Source organism: Glycine soja, chromosome 14, assembly GCF_004193775.1.
Source record: "Glycine soja cultivar W05 chromosome 14, ASM419377v2, whole genome shotgun sequence".
Taxonomy (NCBI): Eukaryota; Viridiplantae; Streptophyta; class Magnoliopsida; order Fabales; family Fabaceae; genus Glycine; species Glycine soja.
This window is the reverse complement of record NC_041015.1, coordinates 5457588-5478315: the sequence shown is the minus strand read 5'-3', so window position 1 is coordinate 5478315 and position 20728 is coordinate 5457588. Positions and strand designations below refer to the sequence as shown.

Genomic DNA, 20728 nt, shown 5'->3' with positions numbered 1-20728 from the left:
AATATTTTACATAAATTTACAATATTATATATTTTACATGTTCTTATATAAGTCATTTATAAAAGTACTTTAGTAAAAAATAAAAATACTTTTAATTATTTTTTTAATTGATTAAATAATAATCCTGTTGAAATAATTTTTTTACTTTAATACGAAATAATACTAACTATATTATAAAAAAATATTCCACATTTTGAAAAAAATACTCTAAAATATAAATTAAAATAATACAAACTTTCTATAATAATTCAAAAATTAAAAATGCAACATCAAATAAATGCTTATTTAAAAAAACATTTCAAGCAATTAATAAAAAATAAACTATTAATTAGACAGTCCTGATTCAACATGAATTCACCATTCAACAATCAAATAATTGTTGCATATAATTATTATCAGGTTAAAATAATAATAAAGATAGTTATTACAAAAATAAATAATTTTACTTTACTATATATTGTTTTTTACTGCTATATATTGATAATATTATGATAAAAGTAATTAAAGTATATTTATATATTCTATGGATTTCCAATTTTAACATAAAATAAAAAAATGATAAAAATTGTAGATATATATAAATTTACAATAGTATGTAAATTATAAAAATTTTAAAATATTAAAAAAAAACCTTAGTTATCAAATTATTTTCTAAATTATTTTAAATGGTTCAATTTAGTTCTCAAATTTTTAAATATGAATTAATTTGTTCTTCAAGTTCTTAAAGATAAGTCAATTTGATATGTAAATTTTTTAAAGGTTTAATTTATTTCTCAAATTGGTCTTTTAAGTTCTTAAAAATTTAGAGATCAAATTGATTTATTTTTAAAAATTTGAGAACTAAATTGACTCATTTTTAATAATTTGATAACCAAATTAAAATTTTTAAATTTTTGAAAATCAAATTCAACTATTTAAAGTAATTTGATAATCAAATCGATAATTAAGAAAAAAAAATGCTCCACATCACAAGTTACAATTACACATGTATAATGTAACATAATTTAATATTTCAACTACCAGTTCCACAAGTTGAGTGTAAAGACATCCCAAGTCCATGATCGAGTTCGGCGTCATGCTATGTTACTATAATTAATTTCTTTTCTGTCAGTGTTTGTGCTGTTGGAATTATGCATCTAGAACTATCTTCACAATATTTTCTAAGTCGTTTTAGAAATGGTATTGATTTTTATTTTCCTTGTTCATTAACACTATATTTGGACACCTATTAGGTATTTAATTCAACTGAATTTTAATTTTCTGTTTCTTGTTGGTACCAAACCGATCTAGAAGACGATAAGGATATTCAATTCAATGTGAGTTGCACTATAATACCTAGTAATCTTTAATTTTTGGGTGAACTGGACAATTGAACGAGCCACCCATGTACACAAGTCAATTAAGAGACAAGGTTATTAACTAATCATGTACACACCATATTAGTCTATTAATCTTTATTTTATACAACAGTGACAACTTTATGTTATTATAAATATTTAAAAAATAACTTTACTCATGAAATTAGACTAAAACCGGACTTGACTATATACAATTTAGTATTTGCCATGCATGTGTTCATTCGTGCACATGTATAGTTTATTAAATAGAATTTAATTGATACTATTAATTCTTATTGCACTATCATCAAATAACAAAATATCTTATAATTTAAAATGGTTAACTTTTAGAGTAATTATTTTGAAAAACATATTTAGGGCCACTTTTAATTTGTTAATAGTATAAAAATCTTAACATTAATAATCTATCAAAATTAAACTCTAATAAATATATTAATTATTTTATGAAATAGGATCAATGGATATAAGATGTCAAACATCATAAAATAACATAACATATTTTTATTATAAAATTAAATTTTATTAATTCAATTATTATATTTATATTTTAAGTATAATATGTCAAATTTATAGAATTTGACACTTAGTAATACTGTTTTGCAACATATGATATATATTATTCAAAATATAAGTAAATACCTGTTACATTATCTATTTATAAATATCTAAATTATTTAAAATTTAATATTCATAATTATTAGAATATTTAGTGTACTATAATTTAAACTATTATATATATATATATATATATATGTATATATATATATATATATATATATATATATATATATATCATTTTATAAATTTTGATACCTGATATCAATTGAATTTATCTCTTATTTTAGCAGTAAGATGTTATTCTTATTTTAGTTTTTGTAAAAAAAAAATAAAAAATAAGGGCATATAAAAGTGAATATATTTCATGGGAATGCGCTAGTGTCATAGGTAGATCTTACCCATCATCTTCCCTACATGAGTACATATCAAAATCAAAACAAATTATCACACTTCTTTTTTATGTTTCTTTAAACTATTTAATTCAAAGATTATTTTATGTGAATCGTTTCGAATATTCTTCACCAAAAAGGTATTAGATTGTCGATTACTACATTAATCATTGTACTTTTTAAGATTATGATATGTTTGATGTGGTCCGAACTCCACGACCAAGGAATAATTAGTTGACTAACCAGCAAATTATCAAAAGATAATAATAAAATTTTATTTTAGTTACTTCAATATATATTTGATATTAATTTGATATGTTATAAATTTAAATTAATAGGAAATTAGGAATAAACTGATAGTTTGTAAAAAAAAAAAAACTGATAGTATAAAAAATTATTTTTTCTATATTATCATTCAATTACAACTTATTATATAAATAAAAATGATTGATTTTGTAATAATTGCTTTAAATCTATTTAAAGTGGTTTTCAAATTAATTCAAATAGTTTTAACATTACATATATATATTTATAATAAATTCAATTAATTAAACAAAATTAATTTGCAAACTTTATTAATTCTAGTTCAAATTCTCAATTTTTCATCCCTCTACGAATCCAAATAATATAGGTAAATGAAGTGTGAATTAATCTTGATAGAAGAATTTAAATACTCCAATGAGGTATTAAATTAATAAAATTAATCTATACAAAATTATAAATTGATAGCGAGTATAATGAACTTGGAATAACTCATCGATTACATGACCTTAATTATGGTGGAGAACAAGATTTGGCTGTTAAAGCTCAATCTTAATTAATTGTGGAACATACTTGTCGTATCTTAATAGCTTTCAGTACCAACTGTGCAGAAACATTAATTAGCATAAACACACAGATAGCTCCATTTCTTTATGTCAGCACAAATGGTAACCATATCCTTTTCTTTATTGGGAACTTGTTCTTGCTTAAGTCCAAGGATTAAGGAATAATATATTTAGGGAGTATAACTGATTTAGTAAGACCAATTCAATGAAATGGTTCTTTAACAAGCCCTTTGTCGTCTACAACAATATTCCTCCCAGAAAATTCCACTAAACATAAACAAAAAATGTAATAATAACTTACAGCCAATTTGCTCTACATGGTTTAAAGAATTTAAATAATGTATTTGAAAACACTCACTAAACATTAAGCATTTAAATTCTGACTGACCTAATTTTTCTTACTAATATTGAGAGCTTCTTAATACTGATTTTATTAGATGTGCTTCATTACGAGAAAATAATTATTTTTAAAAATATCTTATTAAATAATTTTTTCCTTAATCACACTTTCGGTCTAATTATTTTAGTGCAATTTTAATTTTTAAGTTTTTTAATTAAGCCTCTATTTTTAAAATTAAGCAATTTTTATTTTGCTTTCAGGTTTCTTGTACTTAAAACCTTCATATTATCATTTTCTATTTAAAATTTTCATAAACTAAATTGATTGAAATTGTTTAAAACTTTTTTTTTACCGAACTCACCAATCAAAACATCAAATTTTACTTAAAAAACCAGTTTTTCTTTACTCAAAATATATAATTTCACATCCTATAAATTGTTTTAATTTTCGCATATTTTCACTAAATTTGAACTTAAGTTATTCCCAAATTAACTTGCCTATGTTTAAATAGAGAGAAAGAAAAGGAGAAAAATATAAATTTTGAAATTTAATTTTTTTTCTCTTATTTAGTAGATGAAAAGAAAAAAGAGTAAAAATATAACCCATCATATATTAGTTTGACTATGAATTTGAGGGCTAGCTTAATGTGATATAGGAGTAAAAACCTACAAGATTCTGTGGAGTGACTATGAGCTAGCCAAGGTTGACCCTTAGCTACCATATAAACTTTGATATATCATTTTTTCATGGACGACAGAAAGAAATGAATTCAACACTTTGAAATGCAGATGTGTACTCTATGGAATATTTTGATTTTGTTTTCTTCTGTTTGTTTAAAGTATTCTATAAAATAATTTTAAATTAAACAACCTTAATTTAAGGGAAGAGAGGGACTCTTTGATAATAGTATTTAATCTCTAAGTCTTAATTGTAATTTTAGTCTTTTTGTTTATTTTAGTTCACAAATTTAATCTTTTATAATTTAATTCACCAATTAAGTCTCTCATTTTTTTTAATTTTATTATTTTAATTCTCAACCTCAAAATTAGACATTTACGTTAATTATTTACATTAATTATTTATGTTAACCGTAATGTGTCGTATTTTTATTGAACATTAATTAGATGCATGAAATTAAAACAAGATATGTGGTGGTCAACTTAAACAATTAATGATCAACTTTTAAATTTGGGTTTAGGAATTAAAATTATCTAATTAAAAAAATCAGAAGATTCAATTAGTAAATTAAATTACAAAAAAAACAAATTAATGAGTTGAGATAAATAAGAATATCAAATTTACAATCATGTCAATCTCTAAAGATGTTTTAATTAAAAAAATAAAAAAAATCCCATTTGGTAGGTAAATTTGTTTTAATAACATTTTAAAAACTTAAATTACTCGAAGTACGTAGTAAAATCTTACAGGCCTACAACAGATAGGTTACGGTACTGGTTCAGAATTATAAATGACCTATACTTAATGTAATTTTTCAATTTCGATTCATTATTTGAATATAATAAAAATTAATAACATTGTATATAACTATATATCATATCATATTATATATATAAACATGACAAAATTAAAGACAACTTATTGTTCTAATTAATTTAATTCGTGTTCCGAAAACACTTTCACAGTAAATATACTATTTAGCCAAAAATAAGTAAAAGAAAAACAAAAGTCATATATATTGGCATAAGTCAACACTATTACTATATAGTATAGGGTTGATGGAAGCTTCATCAAGGATCCAGTTCAGCGGTATTTCACTATTTCTTCCTATCATAACCGTTATCTCCTTCATCCGTGTAAATCAAATCTGATACAAAAGAGTCCCCACTATGCTTTTGTATCAAACCAAGCAAATAATAATAATTACATTTATTCGAATGAAAACTGAATATGAGTTCTTCAATTTAAAAAAGTATTGAAATTTGAATTTTCTACATAGAATAAACACAAGAAATTAATCTCACTAAAGGTAAAGGTAGATAAAGGTGGATCAACGGACATTTTCGATAAATATTAATAATAGATAAATACTTTACACTTACATGAAATTAAAAAGTAAAAATAATAATAATAAATTCAACATCAGCTTCACTACAAACGCCAAAGAGATTCAGAACCTATAACCAGACCTAGAGCTAGTCATTTTCTCTTCTCTTATAGACTCCTAAGTTGCTTTCAATTATCTTTTCAGGAACATGCAACCCTCTTGGCCATGTATACTCACTTCACTCGTTTGCTATTTTCATTGCTTAATTCTTCCTTATAGAACCTTCATATATATTTTTCTCTCTTTATCCCTACACCCCGAGCTTCATATTTTTGCATGTGATCATGGAGGGATCTAATGACTCTCAGTACTGGATGTATGTGAAGAGAGAACAAATCCTGAAGCCACAGTACTCACACCTTGAAGCAGCAGTTGGAGATGTCATTAACAACAATTTCTCATGGGAAGAAAGAGCTTTTGCAGAAGATGCGGCTAGATTACATGGTGGGAGCATGTGGCCTCAAAGATCTTACTCTTGCACCTTTTGCACAAGAGACTTCAAATCTGCTCAAGCCCTTGGGGGTCACATGAATATCCACAGAAGGGACAGGGCTAGGCTCAAACAAAATCATCACAAAAATGATCATTTCATCAAATCCTTATTATTAGGTAATAACCATCACTTTTTATCTGCACCAGAAATCTCCACCCAGTTAGATTGTGGTTTTACTCATGCTTGTTATTCTAGCCCTGCAACTACAATCACAACAACCAGGCTCTCATGTATATCATCCACACAAGAAAATTGTGGCGACCATAATTTTTCACCTTCTTCTTCAATTATCTTGGGCCATGTAGGGTCTCCTAATTCAGAACAAGAAGGGGTAGTCAAAGCAAGGGAGTACAAATTTAATGGCTTGGGAGGTAGCAATTATGTTGAAACAAGTTTGTCCGTGGGACTGACTTCAATGTTTGGCCAAAAATCATCATCACCAGCCGTTCCTTGTGGGGACAGATTCAACAATAGTTGCAAGAGGCTAAAGAGTAGCATTTCTTCTCAGCCTCTCTTCCTCAAGCCATGTTCAAATGATAAAAGCTCGGATTTTAAACCTGTGGAACATGGAATGGAGTACTTGGATCTTGAACTCAGGCTAGGGAAACAACAGCAAGTTAAGTAGTTATTTATTTATAGTAAAAACAGAAGTTGCTGTGAAGTTATATTTATAAGTCTTATCAGTGTTGTTGCTTTGTAATTCTCCTCTTGTCCCTTCTCTCTCTCTCTTGATCCTCCATTTTTGGTTGATAGAACAAAGGGAATTAGAGGGGCTTCTCTTCAATTAAAATGACAAGGTTTACCTTCTTCAAATGTTTGAATACTAATTCTGTGATTTCTCTCTTGTTGCATGTTACTATCTTTGTTTTTCTTTTTTCCCTTCATCAATATATGATGGTTTGTTTGTTTGTTTGAGATAAGTGTGCAGTTCAATGAAGGTAACATAACAAAGGAAGATACTTTAGTAAAGCAATTTAAAGAATATACTTGAACTCCAAAAAAAAATTCAATGGAAAATGAAATTTCTGAGTTCTACGGTTAATGTGAAGGGAGATGAAAAACAAGATGAACAGTTACAATAACTTTTTTTTAGGCAAGTTATAATAACTTTTAGATAGAGTTATATTGATTTTATAATATTTTTTTATTTCATAATCATCTGCTCTATTTTTCTAAATTTAATTAAGTTAAAGTATTTTGAATGTAAAATATGTTTAGACGGCCAAGTATCATCATCTAATTAATAAAAGAGTATCATATGATAATAAGTTTATTAACTTTTATAAAAAAAAATGTCTAAAAATATAATTTAATATTACGGTATTTTTTTATTGATTAATAATATAAAAATATTTACATTAACTTAAATATGAAAATTAAACTTAAATACTACTTTACTTATCTCACACGATATATATATATATACTTTTTCTCCTTGTGTTATACATAAAATTATATAGCTTTATTGTACAGTTATAATCTTTTCACAAATCAAGTAAGAATTAAAAAAACAATACAGGTTGAATTTATTATTATCTTTGTTTGTCTCTGATCCAAACAATAGTAATTTACAGTTTACACGTACAAGTCGGAGCATCCAGAAAACTGCAAGTCCGGACAGGAATCAGAGAGGAGGAAAATTTAACTGTAAGGTATTGAAGTGGTGAAAGAAACTGACACTAACTGACAATTAGAAGTCACTTCAGCTACATAAATTCCAGAGAACTAATAGTAGTAACCTCTCCATAAAACCTCTACAAAATAATCAATAACCTTTACACACGAGTTATCACTAATAAAAAGTTATGAAGAGATTTTCTTATAAAACTATTATATCCTCAACAAAAAAAGGGTGTGATTAGACTATAATTTGCACGTTGAAAACCTTACTTTGGATAATGTAAATTTAAAAGTCGACAGATAATACGTTTAACAAGTTAAAATTACAGTTTAAGTTATTTTTTAACAAGATTTTAGGTCTTAAATTATGGTTTCAATAGAAGTAAAAAAAATGGTACTCTTTCATTGAATCAAGTAATGATTTGCCGACTACAATCCAACTATTTATTTGTATTCTTTGAAATGAGATGTGTGAAGTGTTATGAAACAATGCATTTATCACTAATTTAAATTTACATATATTATGAAAAACTTTAATTTTCATAGTTAGTGTAAAATACACATATATGATGATATGGTACAGAACGAGTTTATTTTAGTTTATTAAGCAGTGTGTACTGGTTGTTTGTAAATTCTCATATTCCTTAAATATAACATGATATGATAAAATGACTGAATCTTATGAAATATTTGTGTAAACTCACAATATATATTTTTATAGTATATATCTTCACATCAACATATTTAATTCCAATCAAAACACCTAAACATTGACATTGTTAATCTATGCATGACTTATTAGAATCTTAATTATCCTCATGACCACTACAATTTCCAAATCCAAACCTTCTAGTTATTTTCCACATTTTCTTCCTAACGGGTCCAAAAACTCAACTAACCACATGGAATCAAATTGAATATATTATAGTACAAGAGAATTAATGTAGTAAACATTATAGTAATTAACATGGCCTAGCTAGTTTGAAACATAGAGAGAGAGAGAAGAAGATCACATATCATAGACCTAGTTAACGTGTCTTAATATGTTTTTTTTTTTCTCATGGAACAATATATCCACATGTCGGCTGTAGATGTACACTGAGGTAGCCCCCTCCTTCAAAGAGCAACTAGCTAGGAGCCTATAAGTGTCCACATTTTCCTTATGTTTGGAAGCTCGAGAGTGTTCCGCTTATAGTAACGCAAAAACAGTGTTAGCCCCCTTGTTATGACACAGACCGTTCCTCCAGAATACACGGCGACGTCACAGTCACAGTCTCTGAAAGGATACTTGATCAAGTATATATATCATGTTTGACTTCATGCTCATTCCTGTTTACAACGTCAGAGAGAGGCATTGCTGTGTATCTGCAGGGGAATTCAGCTACCCTTTCTCTTATTGTACATTAGCATAGCTTTACATAACCTACCTATTATGTCTAATGTTGGAGTAATCTCCATATAATTGTCCTCAAGTCTGGTGTTACTTTGTAGAGATGGATCAATCATCAATGAAGATGGCTGAAAAGGAGGGGTAGTTTGGATTATATTAAAAAAAATTACATATGGCATATATATTTTGTACTTTAATACATATATCTATTTTTAAATTAAATTTTATGGAGACCCGAATCATGCATTCTGTTTGTGCTTCTAAGTTTATTGTTGGAATTCAGATATATCAATTTCAGCTTATATTATGGAAGTATTTCTCTTGTTCCAAAAGTTCAGTATAATACAGACACTTCAAAGTCTAGAGAAGGTCTGACAATTGGAGCCACCTAGCACGTGTGTCTGTATATTAGGAGACTTTTGGCAGTGAAGACGACTAAACAAACATGTTGTCCTGTAATTAATCTACTCATTGGTTTTCGAAGAAACTTAATTTGACAAATGACATTTCACTTTCACAAGCTTATTCAGTTGTTCTCCTACCCTCTTTTAAATTTATAAAACTAGTTTTATAAAATGATTTTAAAGAATAATGATATATGATAGCAATAAAATTCATTATAATTAAATCTTTTGATCTAACGCAAACGCAGGAGTTATTAAAATCATTTTAACGTAATATATATATATATATATATATATATATATATATATATATATATATATATATATATATATATATATATATATATATATATATATATATTACGATTACATAAACTATTGCATGTAAAGTGAAAATAATAATAATAATAATTTTGCACCAATATACAGCTCAAGTGGATGATGACAATGATACTTGTCTGCGTTGGTCTGCTTGGACAAGTTGTGCAACTTCTTTGGGCTTGCTCTTTCACATTGAAGTTCAACTATTTTTTGGGTGAAGACATTGGGCCAAGTGATTGAACATTGCATTCATGGGCTTAGATGGTGTTTCTCCTAATCACGTGGGCCATTAGGAAAATAGCCTAATGGGTAGAGACTATTATTTCTAATTGTAGAGGTATATATTGAGTAGTTTCTTTTTCAGTTTTTCTTTCCCCCCTGCTTTGGAGGATATCTTATCCACCACCTATAGCTAAAGAAACATTTTTCTTCTTCTAACAAAAATATTAATTTAGAATCATTTAAGCATTTATGTAATTTCGGTAAAATATTAGTAACGATTTTAAAAGATAAGGAGACCAAGACACTCACATGACACAATATTACTCAAGTTTCCAGCAGTGATTGACCATACATCACATTATTTTAGTAATTTTGGTCTTTATTATTCACTAGAACTGAAAGTAATGAACTAAACTTTGATTAAACTATTCTTCTAACTGGAAACAGAACTATTAAAAAAAATCAAGGCATGACAGTTTCAAATACCTTAAAATATATCAAGTGTTGTCACATTTGTAGTTGGTTTAAAAGTTTCTTTTTTTTTCCCAAGAAATCACAAAGATCTCCTTGCACAACGTTGAAAAAATATATTAGATTTAGAAAGGAACATTCCCTATCACATTACTATTAAACTTCGGCAAACTAACATCTAAAGCAGCACCAAGAAATAATGTTACATGTAGTTAAATAAAAACAGTTTCCATCATCAAGAAAATATAATGTATGGTCACAAAGAACGAAAGGCATCAAAAGTAGTCAAAAAGCATTTACAGCAGGTAAAGATTAAAGATCAAGAATATTAATAGTCAATAATAAAAGAAATCATAACAATAGAAGTGAAGAAAAGGGAAGAAAACCCTATAGTGTTTTAAAAAATCTTACCTATAGTATATTTATTATAAACCACACAATAGAAGCATTTCTAACTTGTTGATATTTTTTTATGAAATTAAAAAATATATTAATTGATAAAAAAAATAGCTAAGAGGTAGAATGAGGTCAGGACTCAGGTGATCAACCAATTTGGTGATAGGCTGACACGTGGACCGGCAAAATCTTGTTGATTTGTAAAGTTGGCTTTACAAGCTGAGATCTCGTTAACTTTTTCATGATTTCTCTTTGAAAATTGCTTAAACGCGCGAAACAAATTTCTAGCAATACACACGAAATGTTAATTGGTGTTGTTTTATTGGGGATAATAATGCTTATTTTTCCCTCCTATGAATGGTGATGCATATGTTTATGGGTTGATTTAGAATTCGTGAGCTTTCTTCTAAGATTTTTTTGTAAGATATAGCATTACTTTTCTTCTTTTGCCTAAACCTCCAATATGTCAGCAAATAACCATAAGGCCACTATGTGCAGTTAATTAGTAACAGGTGTAATGGTTGCACTCTATTCTTCAATCTATGAACAATTATCTATATTTTTTATTGGAAAAGAAATATAAAAATAAAATGATTAAGTTTCTCTTATAAATTAAAATTTAATTATATACTTAATATTTATACAAACTCTCTCTGAAAAGTTGTTAGTTAAAAACACTGCTTCTGCTTGTGATTTTTATAAAATGTTGTGTAGATTTTCAAGTTTCAAATTTCAACTCAAAGCTACTTTTCTATCGCATTTAATCAATTTGAGATTCTGACACAGAATTAATTTTATTTATTATACTCAAACATTTATTATATAAAATCAAGTTTAATGACACTCAAATTCAATTCTCTAATTTTATTATTATATGAAGTCGTTCAGAATTTGAATTTGAATATTGATTGCTACGTTAAATATAGAATAAATAATTATGTTGAAGGAAAATCACTGTGAAAAATACTGGAATCAAATCTGGTGTCTCCTTTTTTTTTCTGTCATATTTCCTACTTTTAAAATTAAGCAACACATCAATAAAAGAAACTAAATAACCAGAGAAAAATATTCTTATTCAAAAGATAGACATTTTTTTTATTGATAAGGAAAAAAAATTAAAAGGAATAATTTATTAAAATTTCCGTATAATGTTGGATTGTTGGTGTTATTGTATTATTATCCCACCGTATAACACGGCGTTTTAGCCGTGACATTTGTCCACTGTTACGCGTGTATGTTGGGCTTCCCGTGGCAACATGGTGGGGATACATTGAGCTTCGTTGGAAATTGCAGAGCCAAGTGCCTCCCAGTGTTTTAATTTGCCATAAACAACACGATACTAAACTTTATGGCATTAAAGAATAACATTGCCAATGTCATAAAAGAATACCAATGACACTAGAGTACAAAAATTGAGATCATTATTATCGTTTTAAATTATTCTATACAGATAAAAAAAATACTAAATAAATGTTTTAAAAAATAAGGGTTAAAGTACATGAAAATTTGAACTTAAGGTGGTAAAAACAAAAGGTAGAGTTAAGCTTTTAGAAAAATGATTTAACTTCAAAAGTCACTAAAACATTTAAATTGTTGATTTTTAAATAAAAAATAATTTTTAAATATCATTATTGTACTTTTTAATTTCAATTTTAATTATTAAATAATATAAATAATTTATAATCTTAAATATCAATAAATAAATTTGTATAGTTAAAATAAAAACATTTAATGGATAAATTTTCCATCTTAAATTTTTCACCTCATTTTCTTTTTCGTCTCTATTATTTTTTTATCACATCACTTATATTATATTATTTATTTTAATATTATAATATTTATATTATTTTTTAAAACTAAAATAATAATTTCTAATATTAAATAAAAAAAACTTGCACAATGATAATATTTTTTAGAAACAAAAAGTGCAATTAACAAATACAGTAATGATATTTTAAAACGAACAAATCAACTGTCTTTGACATTGACACTATTGGAGAAGGAAGGAGTTAAGGGTTTAATCCCACGTCCAACATTTTTATCCTTTTTATAAATGTTTTATTCAAAATTATACTTTTATCTTTTCTCTCAATTTTTGTGTATTTTTTCTTTAACTGAACCAGAATGTCATATTAGCATGTCAATGTTACAATAATTAATATTGTCATGTCAAAGTCAATTAAAAATAATGAATGGTCAATGAATAACAATTTGTAAAATTAAAAAAAAAAAAGAGAAAAAAATCTACTGACAAAATATGTGAAATTGTGAAAATAAAAAGTCAAAATATGCAATTAAATCTATTTCAATTAAAGCATCTTATAATCTTAATTAACTTTGACTTTACACATTTGTTCACTTTGCAAGGAACATGTCCAGATACTAACTTCTCAAATTCTATCAAAAGAATGGAACCCTTTTAATTTAACTCATTTTCTTTATGATTGACTTTGGTTAAAATTCACCTACTTACATTTAATACAACGGTAAAAGAGAATATTAATACTCATAAATTTGGCCAATTTTTTTAGATTTTATGGTTATTTTTTTCTATTGATTTTAGTTTTCATAATTGTATCCTTTGGTCATGTGACTTCTACACAGGCTAGTTATGGAGCAATTGTATGTTAACAAATCATAATTTCTTAGTCTCTCCGTGCTTCTACACTTGAGATTGTAGGGATATGTATCCACCTAGTCGTGTGCTAATGAGTCTTTAGGTCATTAGTCGATCATTGGCTCCATAATTGATTGACCATTGAAGAGTTTATCACTCGAGATATATAGTCCTATGCCCACACCCCCTGGACCTATTGTAATTGCCTAGGACATTGATCTCAAATCAAGATCTTGGAATAACAAATGGATTAGGATATAGAGAATCCTCTTAAGAATGTTCAGCTTCAATATGATACGGGTTGAGGACAAATATAACTCAATATTTAACCCAAAAACAACTAAATTACATAAACACGCAAATATTTCTAGCTAAGTGTCTCAAATCCTAGAGACCATTTATCCAATATCAAAAATAATAACAATTTACCGGTGTGACATGTATATAAATAAGTTACATCACATATACCTCAAAAGGGATTCCTAACATAATAATTAACCTTATATATGATGTCATCATTAAGTGAGATCAGTAATTATAAAAATTTTAAATTTATGAAAACTAAACTAGTATTAATTTTTTGAAAGACTAAAAACTAAATGCAAACCATAAATTTATACAAACTAAAAACATATTTGAGTGAAAAATAACTTCACCTGCCTGAACATGTTTTTTGGAAAAATATTATATAACATATTTTAAAATATATTTTATATCCCAGTATATATATATATATAGACATTAATTTGCAAGTGGACGGCAGAAACTGACATTAATTTGCAAATTTTAAAAGCAAAGGTGTTATTAACGGTGATTTTCTTCCACATAAAAATGGAAGACTGTGTTAACGTGTTTATAATAATTTAGACATATTATTCAATTAATTAAGTTAAACACTCTTTATATTAATACTAATTTTAGAATATTGGTTAAAGTATTGATAATAAAATTTTGACTTCAATAACTTGATTTTATTGGACCATTATTTTACGAAATCTTCTTACATTATAGAATTATTTACTCATATATTTAATATATTAACAGGCAATAAAAAAATATCTTTGAGTATATTTTATTTAAAAAAACTTACATTTTTATATTAACACACTTTTTACTTTTTATTCACATATGAAGGAGTGAGAATATTATTTTCCAACCCATACAATTTCCATTTGTACTTCAATTTATTAATTTTAAAATTTAAAATATATTCCTAAAAATGTCAAAAGTTAATGTAAGGTTTAGTTATAATATTTTTAGAAATGCGATTCTTGAGGATACAACGTCATATCGTGAAACAAACATCTCTTTAAAATATAAAGTTATTTGGTTTTAATTTTTATTTCTATTTATTTTATTCTTTATAAAACGATGACATGACTAATAAAAATATATAAAAAAAACAAGATTGGTATTTTTTTAAAGAATTGGCATTAAAATAAAAATATTTTAATATTAGAGTAAATTTTAAAGGAATTAAATTTTTTATATCAATAATAATCAAATTCTAAGTACCACAAAATTTATACTAATTTATCTAGGTTATTTAATCAATTCAGTTAGATTTGTCGTAAAAGTTAAAATTAAAAATCACAGTAAACATTCTTTAAAAATTATAACATGATATATATCAATAATATTTTTTTGAACTTTTTTCCAATATTTTAAATAACACTTTAATATACTACTTTCTTTGTCTCATTTTGTTAGTCACTTTTTAAATATTTTTTCTGTTTAAAATTATTTGTCACTTTAAACATAAAATAGAAATATTAGTAATTACTCTTTTTAGTAATATCCTTACGAAGTAATTACATTAATAAATATATAGTTATAACTGTTTAATGCAGTTGATAAAAATATTTTAGTGAAATAAAATTATTTTATTGTGAAAATAGTATAACTAATGAATAATATTACTTTTTTTATAAATATTTTTAATACTTGAATAAAATATTAAATAAAAATAAAAATATTTAATATCTCAAAATAATAATAATAGTATTTATTCTAAAAACAAATAAAAGGTGTTTGAAGAATGTTTTAAAAGTATTAATCGTAATGAATTGCGTGTGTGCATTATTTAAAAGAGAGATATGAAATGAGATGGCAGAAAGGGAGTAATTAGCAAGAAATAAAAGTGGTGGAAAGGGGAACGTGTCGTGGGTCCACGTAGGTAGTGGCCACGCGTCCAGTAAGCAATTTTGGGAACCTGAGATATTGGTGCACCTTTCACATGCCATCCTACACGTCTTCAATGGACAATCTTCAAACTTCACACACATTTACCACCTTTTTCCATTTCTTCTCTTCAATCTACTCCTACCTCCGTTCCTTTTTATTTGTAATTTAATCTTATTTTGTAAAAATAAAAATAAAACTCTTCCGAAACTCCAACAATTAAAAAGAAACGGAGTGACTAACTTTTTAAGATTAAATTTGGTCGTGTGAAATAAATAAAAAAGAAAGTTGAGAAGAAAATTGAATAAATTATAAAAGTAATATAATAGAGATATGAGACACACTATTTTTTTTTTAAGAGTTAGACTTAGACCTGTTTCATATCCCTGATAAAATCAATAAATACGTTAGAGTGTTAGACTTAGACCTGTTTCATAGTATAAAAATCATTTCAAACAAAAATCATTTGAAAAGAAAATCCACGTATTGCCTTTTGGCTTAATTTTTTAAACTTAATTAGTGGAGAGAGGTACTATGTGTTCTACCTATTTTAACTATAAAAAAAATCAAAAGTTTTTTAAAAAAATTAAAAATATGAGAATAATGAATAATATTAGAAAAAATAATAAAAATTTAAAAACTAATAAAAAAATAAAATGATGTAATGAAATATAAATATTCCTTTTACTATTGCAGTAAATTTTTCGCGGGTATAATGAAATAAAAACGAGAATGATGTTTTGATGCGACTTGTGAGGCGTCAACGATGCGAGATCAGAATCAAACAAGAATTTCGTATTCTACGATGTCGCCACGTGGTAGCATCCTCCGGTCGGTGTCAGAGTGAAAAGAGAAAAAATAAAAAATGCGAAGGAGAGAAATTAAGAAGGAATAATATTGAGCGGGTGAGAGAGAGAGTGTTGGTAAAGGACCACATGCGTGTCAGAAAAGGAACAAGTTTCGACCTACCGTGGATCCTTCCGATTGGTCCACGTGTAGGATCATAAAAGACAGCACCACGTGTCGGAATAAGAGGTTTGGAGAGGTACGATGAAGGGCTGGGATTGCATCTGGGTATTAAATGGTTCGACGTCATTCCAACTGTATGTGTCGGGTGATGCCCGTGACGGTGACGGGCAGGGTGTGTGGCCCCCAGGTGCCTGCCCCGTTTCCCCTCTTCAAAAGCTTCTCTCCCAACGCCATTTCAGTCGATCCTGCGTTTCATTTCCCATATAAGACTCATAACCGTTCGTTCGTTCGTTCGTTCCCCACTTGCTTTTCATTTTTTTTCTCCCTTTTCGCTAACCTCAAAGAGAGTTCAGTATTTATACAAATAAAAGTTTTTTCTTTTTTTATTTCTGGTTTTCGTTTTGGAATGGCTGGGATTTGCTGTGGAGTTGTTGGAGAAGCCGCCGAGACTTCTTCTCCCATCGAACCCACCTCACGCCCTTCCGCACGCCGGAGTTTGGACCTTTTGCCCTTGAAATACATAGCTGCTGACGTGTCAGTCCCGCCGCTGGAGAACAGCCGGAAGCGCCAGAGGCTGGATAGGCGCGCTTCTCCGGCAAGGGAGTGCGATAACGCGGTTCATAGTTCCAAATCGAAGGTAGTTGAGGTTGTTCCGAATTATTCTTCGAAGAGTCCAACGTTGGACTCCACAAGTCCAACAGTTGTCGAGGAGTATCCGAGGTATGGGGTAACGTCCGTTTGTGGAAGGAGGAGGGACATGGAAGACGCCGTTTCGGTCCATCCATCGTTTTGCCAAGAAACTTTATCTCATGATAAAAAATTAGGGTTTCATTTCTTCGCTGTTTTCGACGGCCACGGTTGCTCACATGTAAATGCTAAATTATAAATTTTAAAATTCTAGTCCGTTTTTTAATTTTATTTTCTCGGATCTGGTTTGTTAATTAGTTAACGTGTTTTTATATATATATAGGTTGCGACGATGTGCAAGGAGAGGTTACACGAGATAGTGAAGGAAGAGGTTCACCAAGCGAAGGAGAATTTGGAATGGGAATCAACGATGAAAAAGTGTTTCGCGCGCATGGACGAAGAGGTTTTAAGGTGGAGTCAGAACAACGAGACTCCAAGTTGCAGGTGCGAGCTTCAGACCCCGCACTGCGACGCTGTGGGCTCCACCGCAGTTGTGGCCGTCGTCACGCCGGAGAAAATCATCGTGGCAAACTGCGGAGACTCACGCGCCGTGCTTTGCCGCAACAACGTAGCCGTCCCACTCTCCGACGATCACAAGGTAAATAACCAACCAATACTAATAATGAAGAGTTTTCTTTATCATGTGTTTATTGGTTTGGGATCTGAATTGATATGGTTGGCACGTTCCCCACACGCGCGAGTCATTTGGGTTGATTGTCGTGGCTCCACTGTTGTATAGTGGAGGATAAAAAGTTGGTTCGTTTGTGTGTGTGTGTGTGTGTGTTGGGCATGTGCACTAATGACTAACCTTTTTGGTTTGGATTTGGGTTCGGTTTTTATTTTGAGCAGCCGGACCGACCCGACGAGTTGCTTCGGATCCAAGTAGCGGGAGGGCGCGTGATATATTGGGACGGACCTAGAGTGCTTGGGGTGTTGGCTATGTCCAGAGCCATAGGTGAGTAATCAATAAATACACGCGCGGCGCATTATAGCAGATTGGAGGGTTCTTATTTATTTTATTTTATTGGCGAATGTTGGTTGTTTGTTGGGATGGGATTCCAACCCATAACCTATGTCCTTCCCTTTTTCCTTCTTTTCTTTCTTTACAATTTAGACCAACCTTGTATCTCTATCATTCTGAATTATTAACGTTGTCGTGTTTTGTGTTTTGTGTTGTGCAGGGGACAATTATCTGAAGCCGTATGTAATTTCGGAACCGGAGGTAACGGTAACTGAGCGTAGTGAGGAGGATGAGTGTTTGATATTAGGGAGTGATGGGCTATGGGACACAGTGCAAAACGACATCGCATGCAAAGTGGTGCGGATGTGTCTGAACGCGCAGAAGCCGCCATCGCCGCCCTCGTCTCCGAGGAGGGAGATGGCGGTGGACTGCTCCGACAAGGCTTGCTCCAACGCCTCCATTCTGCTGACCAAATTGGCGTTGGTTAGGCAGAGTTCCGACAATGTGAGCGTGGTGGTGGTTGATTTGAGGAGAACCTAAAATGGGAACTGTGCGTGGACACCCGATGTTGTGGAATTTTGTTTTTGACAAAAGAAAGGGGAAGAAAATGCAGGGTGTTGCGTGGTGCTTTACTGATTTCTTGTGATTGTAATTAAAATAGTACTTGTAGATAGGTATTTTAATCAACGGGGGTGTGTGAAATTTGTAATTGTCAGAAAAATTATCAACAAATTATGGGAAATTTTAAGAGTAGTGAAAACAATTAGTGTGTCAACCAAGAGGTAAATCAGCCTCCTGAAACACCGTTGTTTTTGTTGTAATTAGATATATAATTGTAATTGAAACCCAGCTTGGATCTATAAACGCGCCAATTTTGTTGTTTGGTTTGCATTAATAATGGTGTGTTTGATTTAGAATATAAAAATAAAAGCATTTTAAATTAAAATATAGTTTAAAAAGTGCAAGTTTCATTAAAAAAAATACAAAATTTTCTGTTATGTTATTTTCATTTTCCTTTTCAAACACATTCTCTGAGTGAGTGCATTTAATGATAAAAAAAAAAAAACTCTCTGAGAGGGAATGTACGTTTTTACTGTGGGGTTTTGCCGGAATGCTATTCTATTACGGTTTGTCGTCCATGATTATAAAATACGTCTATTGATACTTGTAAAAGTATAATTACATGTAACATAAAGATGAGTTGAATTTGCGTATTTTTTTTGGCAAGACTTGAAATAAAAAATTCTCAATACTTCAGTTACTTTTAATTAAATAGGAAAAATAACGTTGTTTGGTATATTAAAAAGGCATTTTACTCTTATACTACTGCTAGCGTAGTTTAATAATATCCTTTTATCTCTCTATGCTATAAATTTACGTTCTTTTTTCTTACATTTTATTTTATTATAAGAAATCAAATAATACAAATAAAAAAATTAAGTTTCTCGTAAAAAGAAAAGGTCAATATGTTGATTCACCCAGGTCAATTTCAAGTTGTATAGATTTATTCTATTTTTATTGTTTATTCTTTATCTCTTTCTATTTATTTTATTCCAAATTTTTTGTTTCTTATCTCTTTTGTAATAACTATAAAAGGCAGAGTATAAAACATGAACAGAAAACAGTTTTTTTCGTGAAAAGAAGACCAACATGTGAATTCAACCATGTCAATTTTCATTTTTACATACCCTTTCAGTTACTCTAGCCATTATTGGCATATAGCTCTTCTATCTTGAAGCAAATTAAACTTATGAGTACCTTTACCTTTGTTTGGGGTAATAAGGAAAGGGTGGGGATAAATCTATTTCGCTTATTGTTATGGGTAAAATCTTGGAGAGGGTGAAATTTATGTGAGAGGAGTTTCATTCTTCAAATTTGATTATTAATGAGCATCAATAATGAAATGCAGAAGATCATAGTCATTAGACTCAAGCTAGTCCAACTGGTTTAACCATAAACCAAACTTATGGTCGGCTTTGTTGCTTTATTAGATCGAAAATGTAATTGATTCGCAATGAATGTATTTTGCTTGATCATAAATCATAAAAATTTTTCTCTCTAACTAACTTACTCATACTACTCTACTCAGTCAATCTGCATTTGGACACACTATTTCATGCAATACACACTGTTCCATTTACTTATTTTTACTGATATACGCAAGTTATCATGTCTATCAAACTTATTTGATCTTTTGTTGAAAAGATAACAAGGGAAACAATATGCATCATTTTCGAAGGTGAAAATTTTGACCATGAAGAAAAGATGTTAAAACAAATGTGTTTAACCATCTTAGATTATCATCTTTGTCAGGCATAGGACAATGTTTTAATAAGTACCTTATTTCGGACAAGTTCTTCATATTTTATTCAATTTATGTAAGAAATTCAAATAATCTAGAGTGATCTAATCACAATAGAGATTATAACATCATTGCGAATATAATTAACTTGCAATTT

The 20728-nt window shown here is 28.7% G+C and overlaps 2 protein-coding genes across 2 annotated transcripts; both read left to right on the top strand.

The window, feature by feature from the left end:
* The first annotated feature begins 5605 nt into the window (after window positions 1-5605).
* LOC114383394 lies at window positions 5606-6799 on the top strand. Its single transcript, XM_028343065.1, has one exon. It carries the CDS (start codon window positions 5822-5824, stop codon window positions 6653-6655), a length of 834 nt encoding a protein of 277 aa, XP_028198866.1. The 5' UTR covers window positions 5606-5821; the 3' UTR covers window positions 6656-6799.
* A 10056-nt stretch (window positions 6800-16855) lies between these two features.
* Window positions 16856-19164, top strand: LOC114384764 (protein phosphatase 2C 37-like). Its single transcript, XM_028344549.1, has 4 exons — window positions 16856-17489; window positions 17592-17906; window positions 18158-18263; window positions 18490-19164. Exons 1-4 carry the CDS (start codon window positions 17028-17030, stop codon window positions 18807-18809), a joined length of 1203 nt encoding a protein of 400 aa, XP_028200350.1. The 5' UTR covers window positions 16856-17027; the 3' UTR covers window positions 18810-19164.
* Window positions 19165-20728: the final 1564 nt, after the last annotated feature.

What these genes read in the sequence shown, in the direction of transcription:
- LOC114383394 (XM_028343065.1), top strand. Translation starts at nt 5,822, where the DNA reads ATGGAGGGATCTAATGACTCTCAGTACTGGATGTATGTGAAGAGAGAA.
- LOC114384764 (XM_028344549.1), top strand. Translation starts at nt 17,028, where the DNA reads ATGGCTGGGATTTGCTGTGGAGTTGTTGGAGAAGCCGCCGAGACTTCT. An exon ending in ACGGCCACGGTTGCTCACAT is followed by an intron (nt 17,490 to 17,591) that starts GTAAATGCTAAA and finishes ATATATATATAG; the next exon opens with GTTGCGACGATGTGCAAGGA. An exon ending in CACTCTCCGACGATCACAAG is followed by an intron (nt 17,907 to 18,157) that starts GTAAATAACCAA and finishes TATTTTGAGCAG; the next exon opens with CCGGACCGACCCGACGAGTT.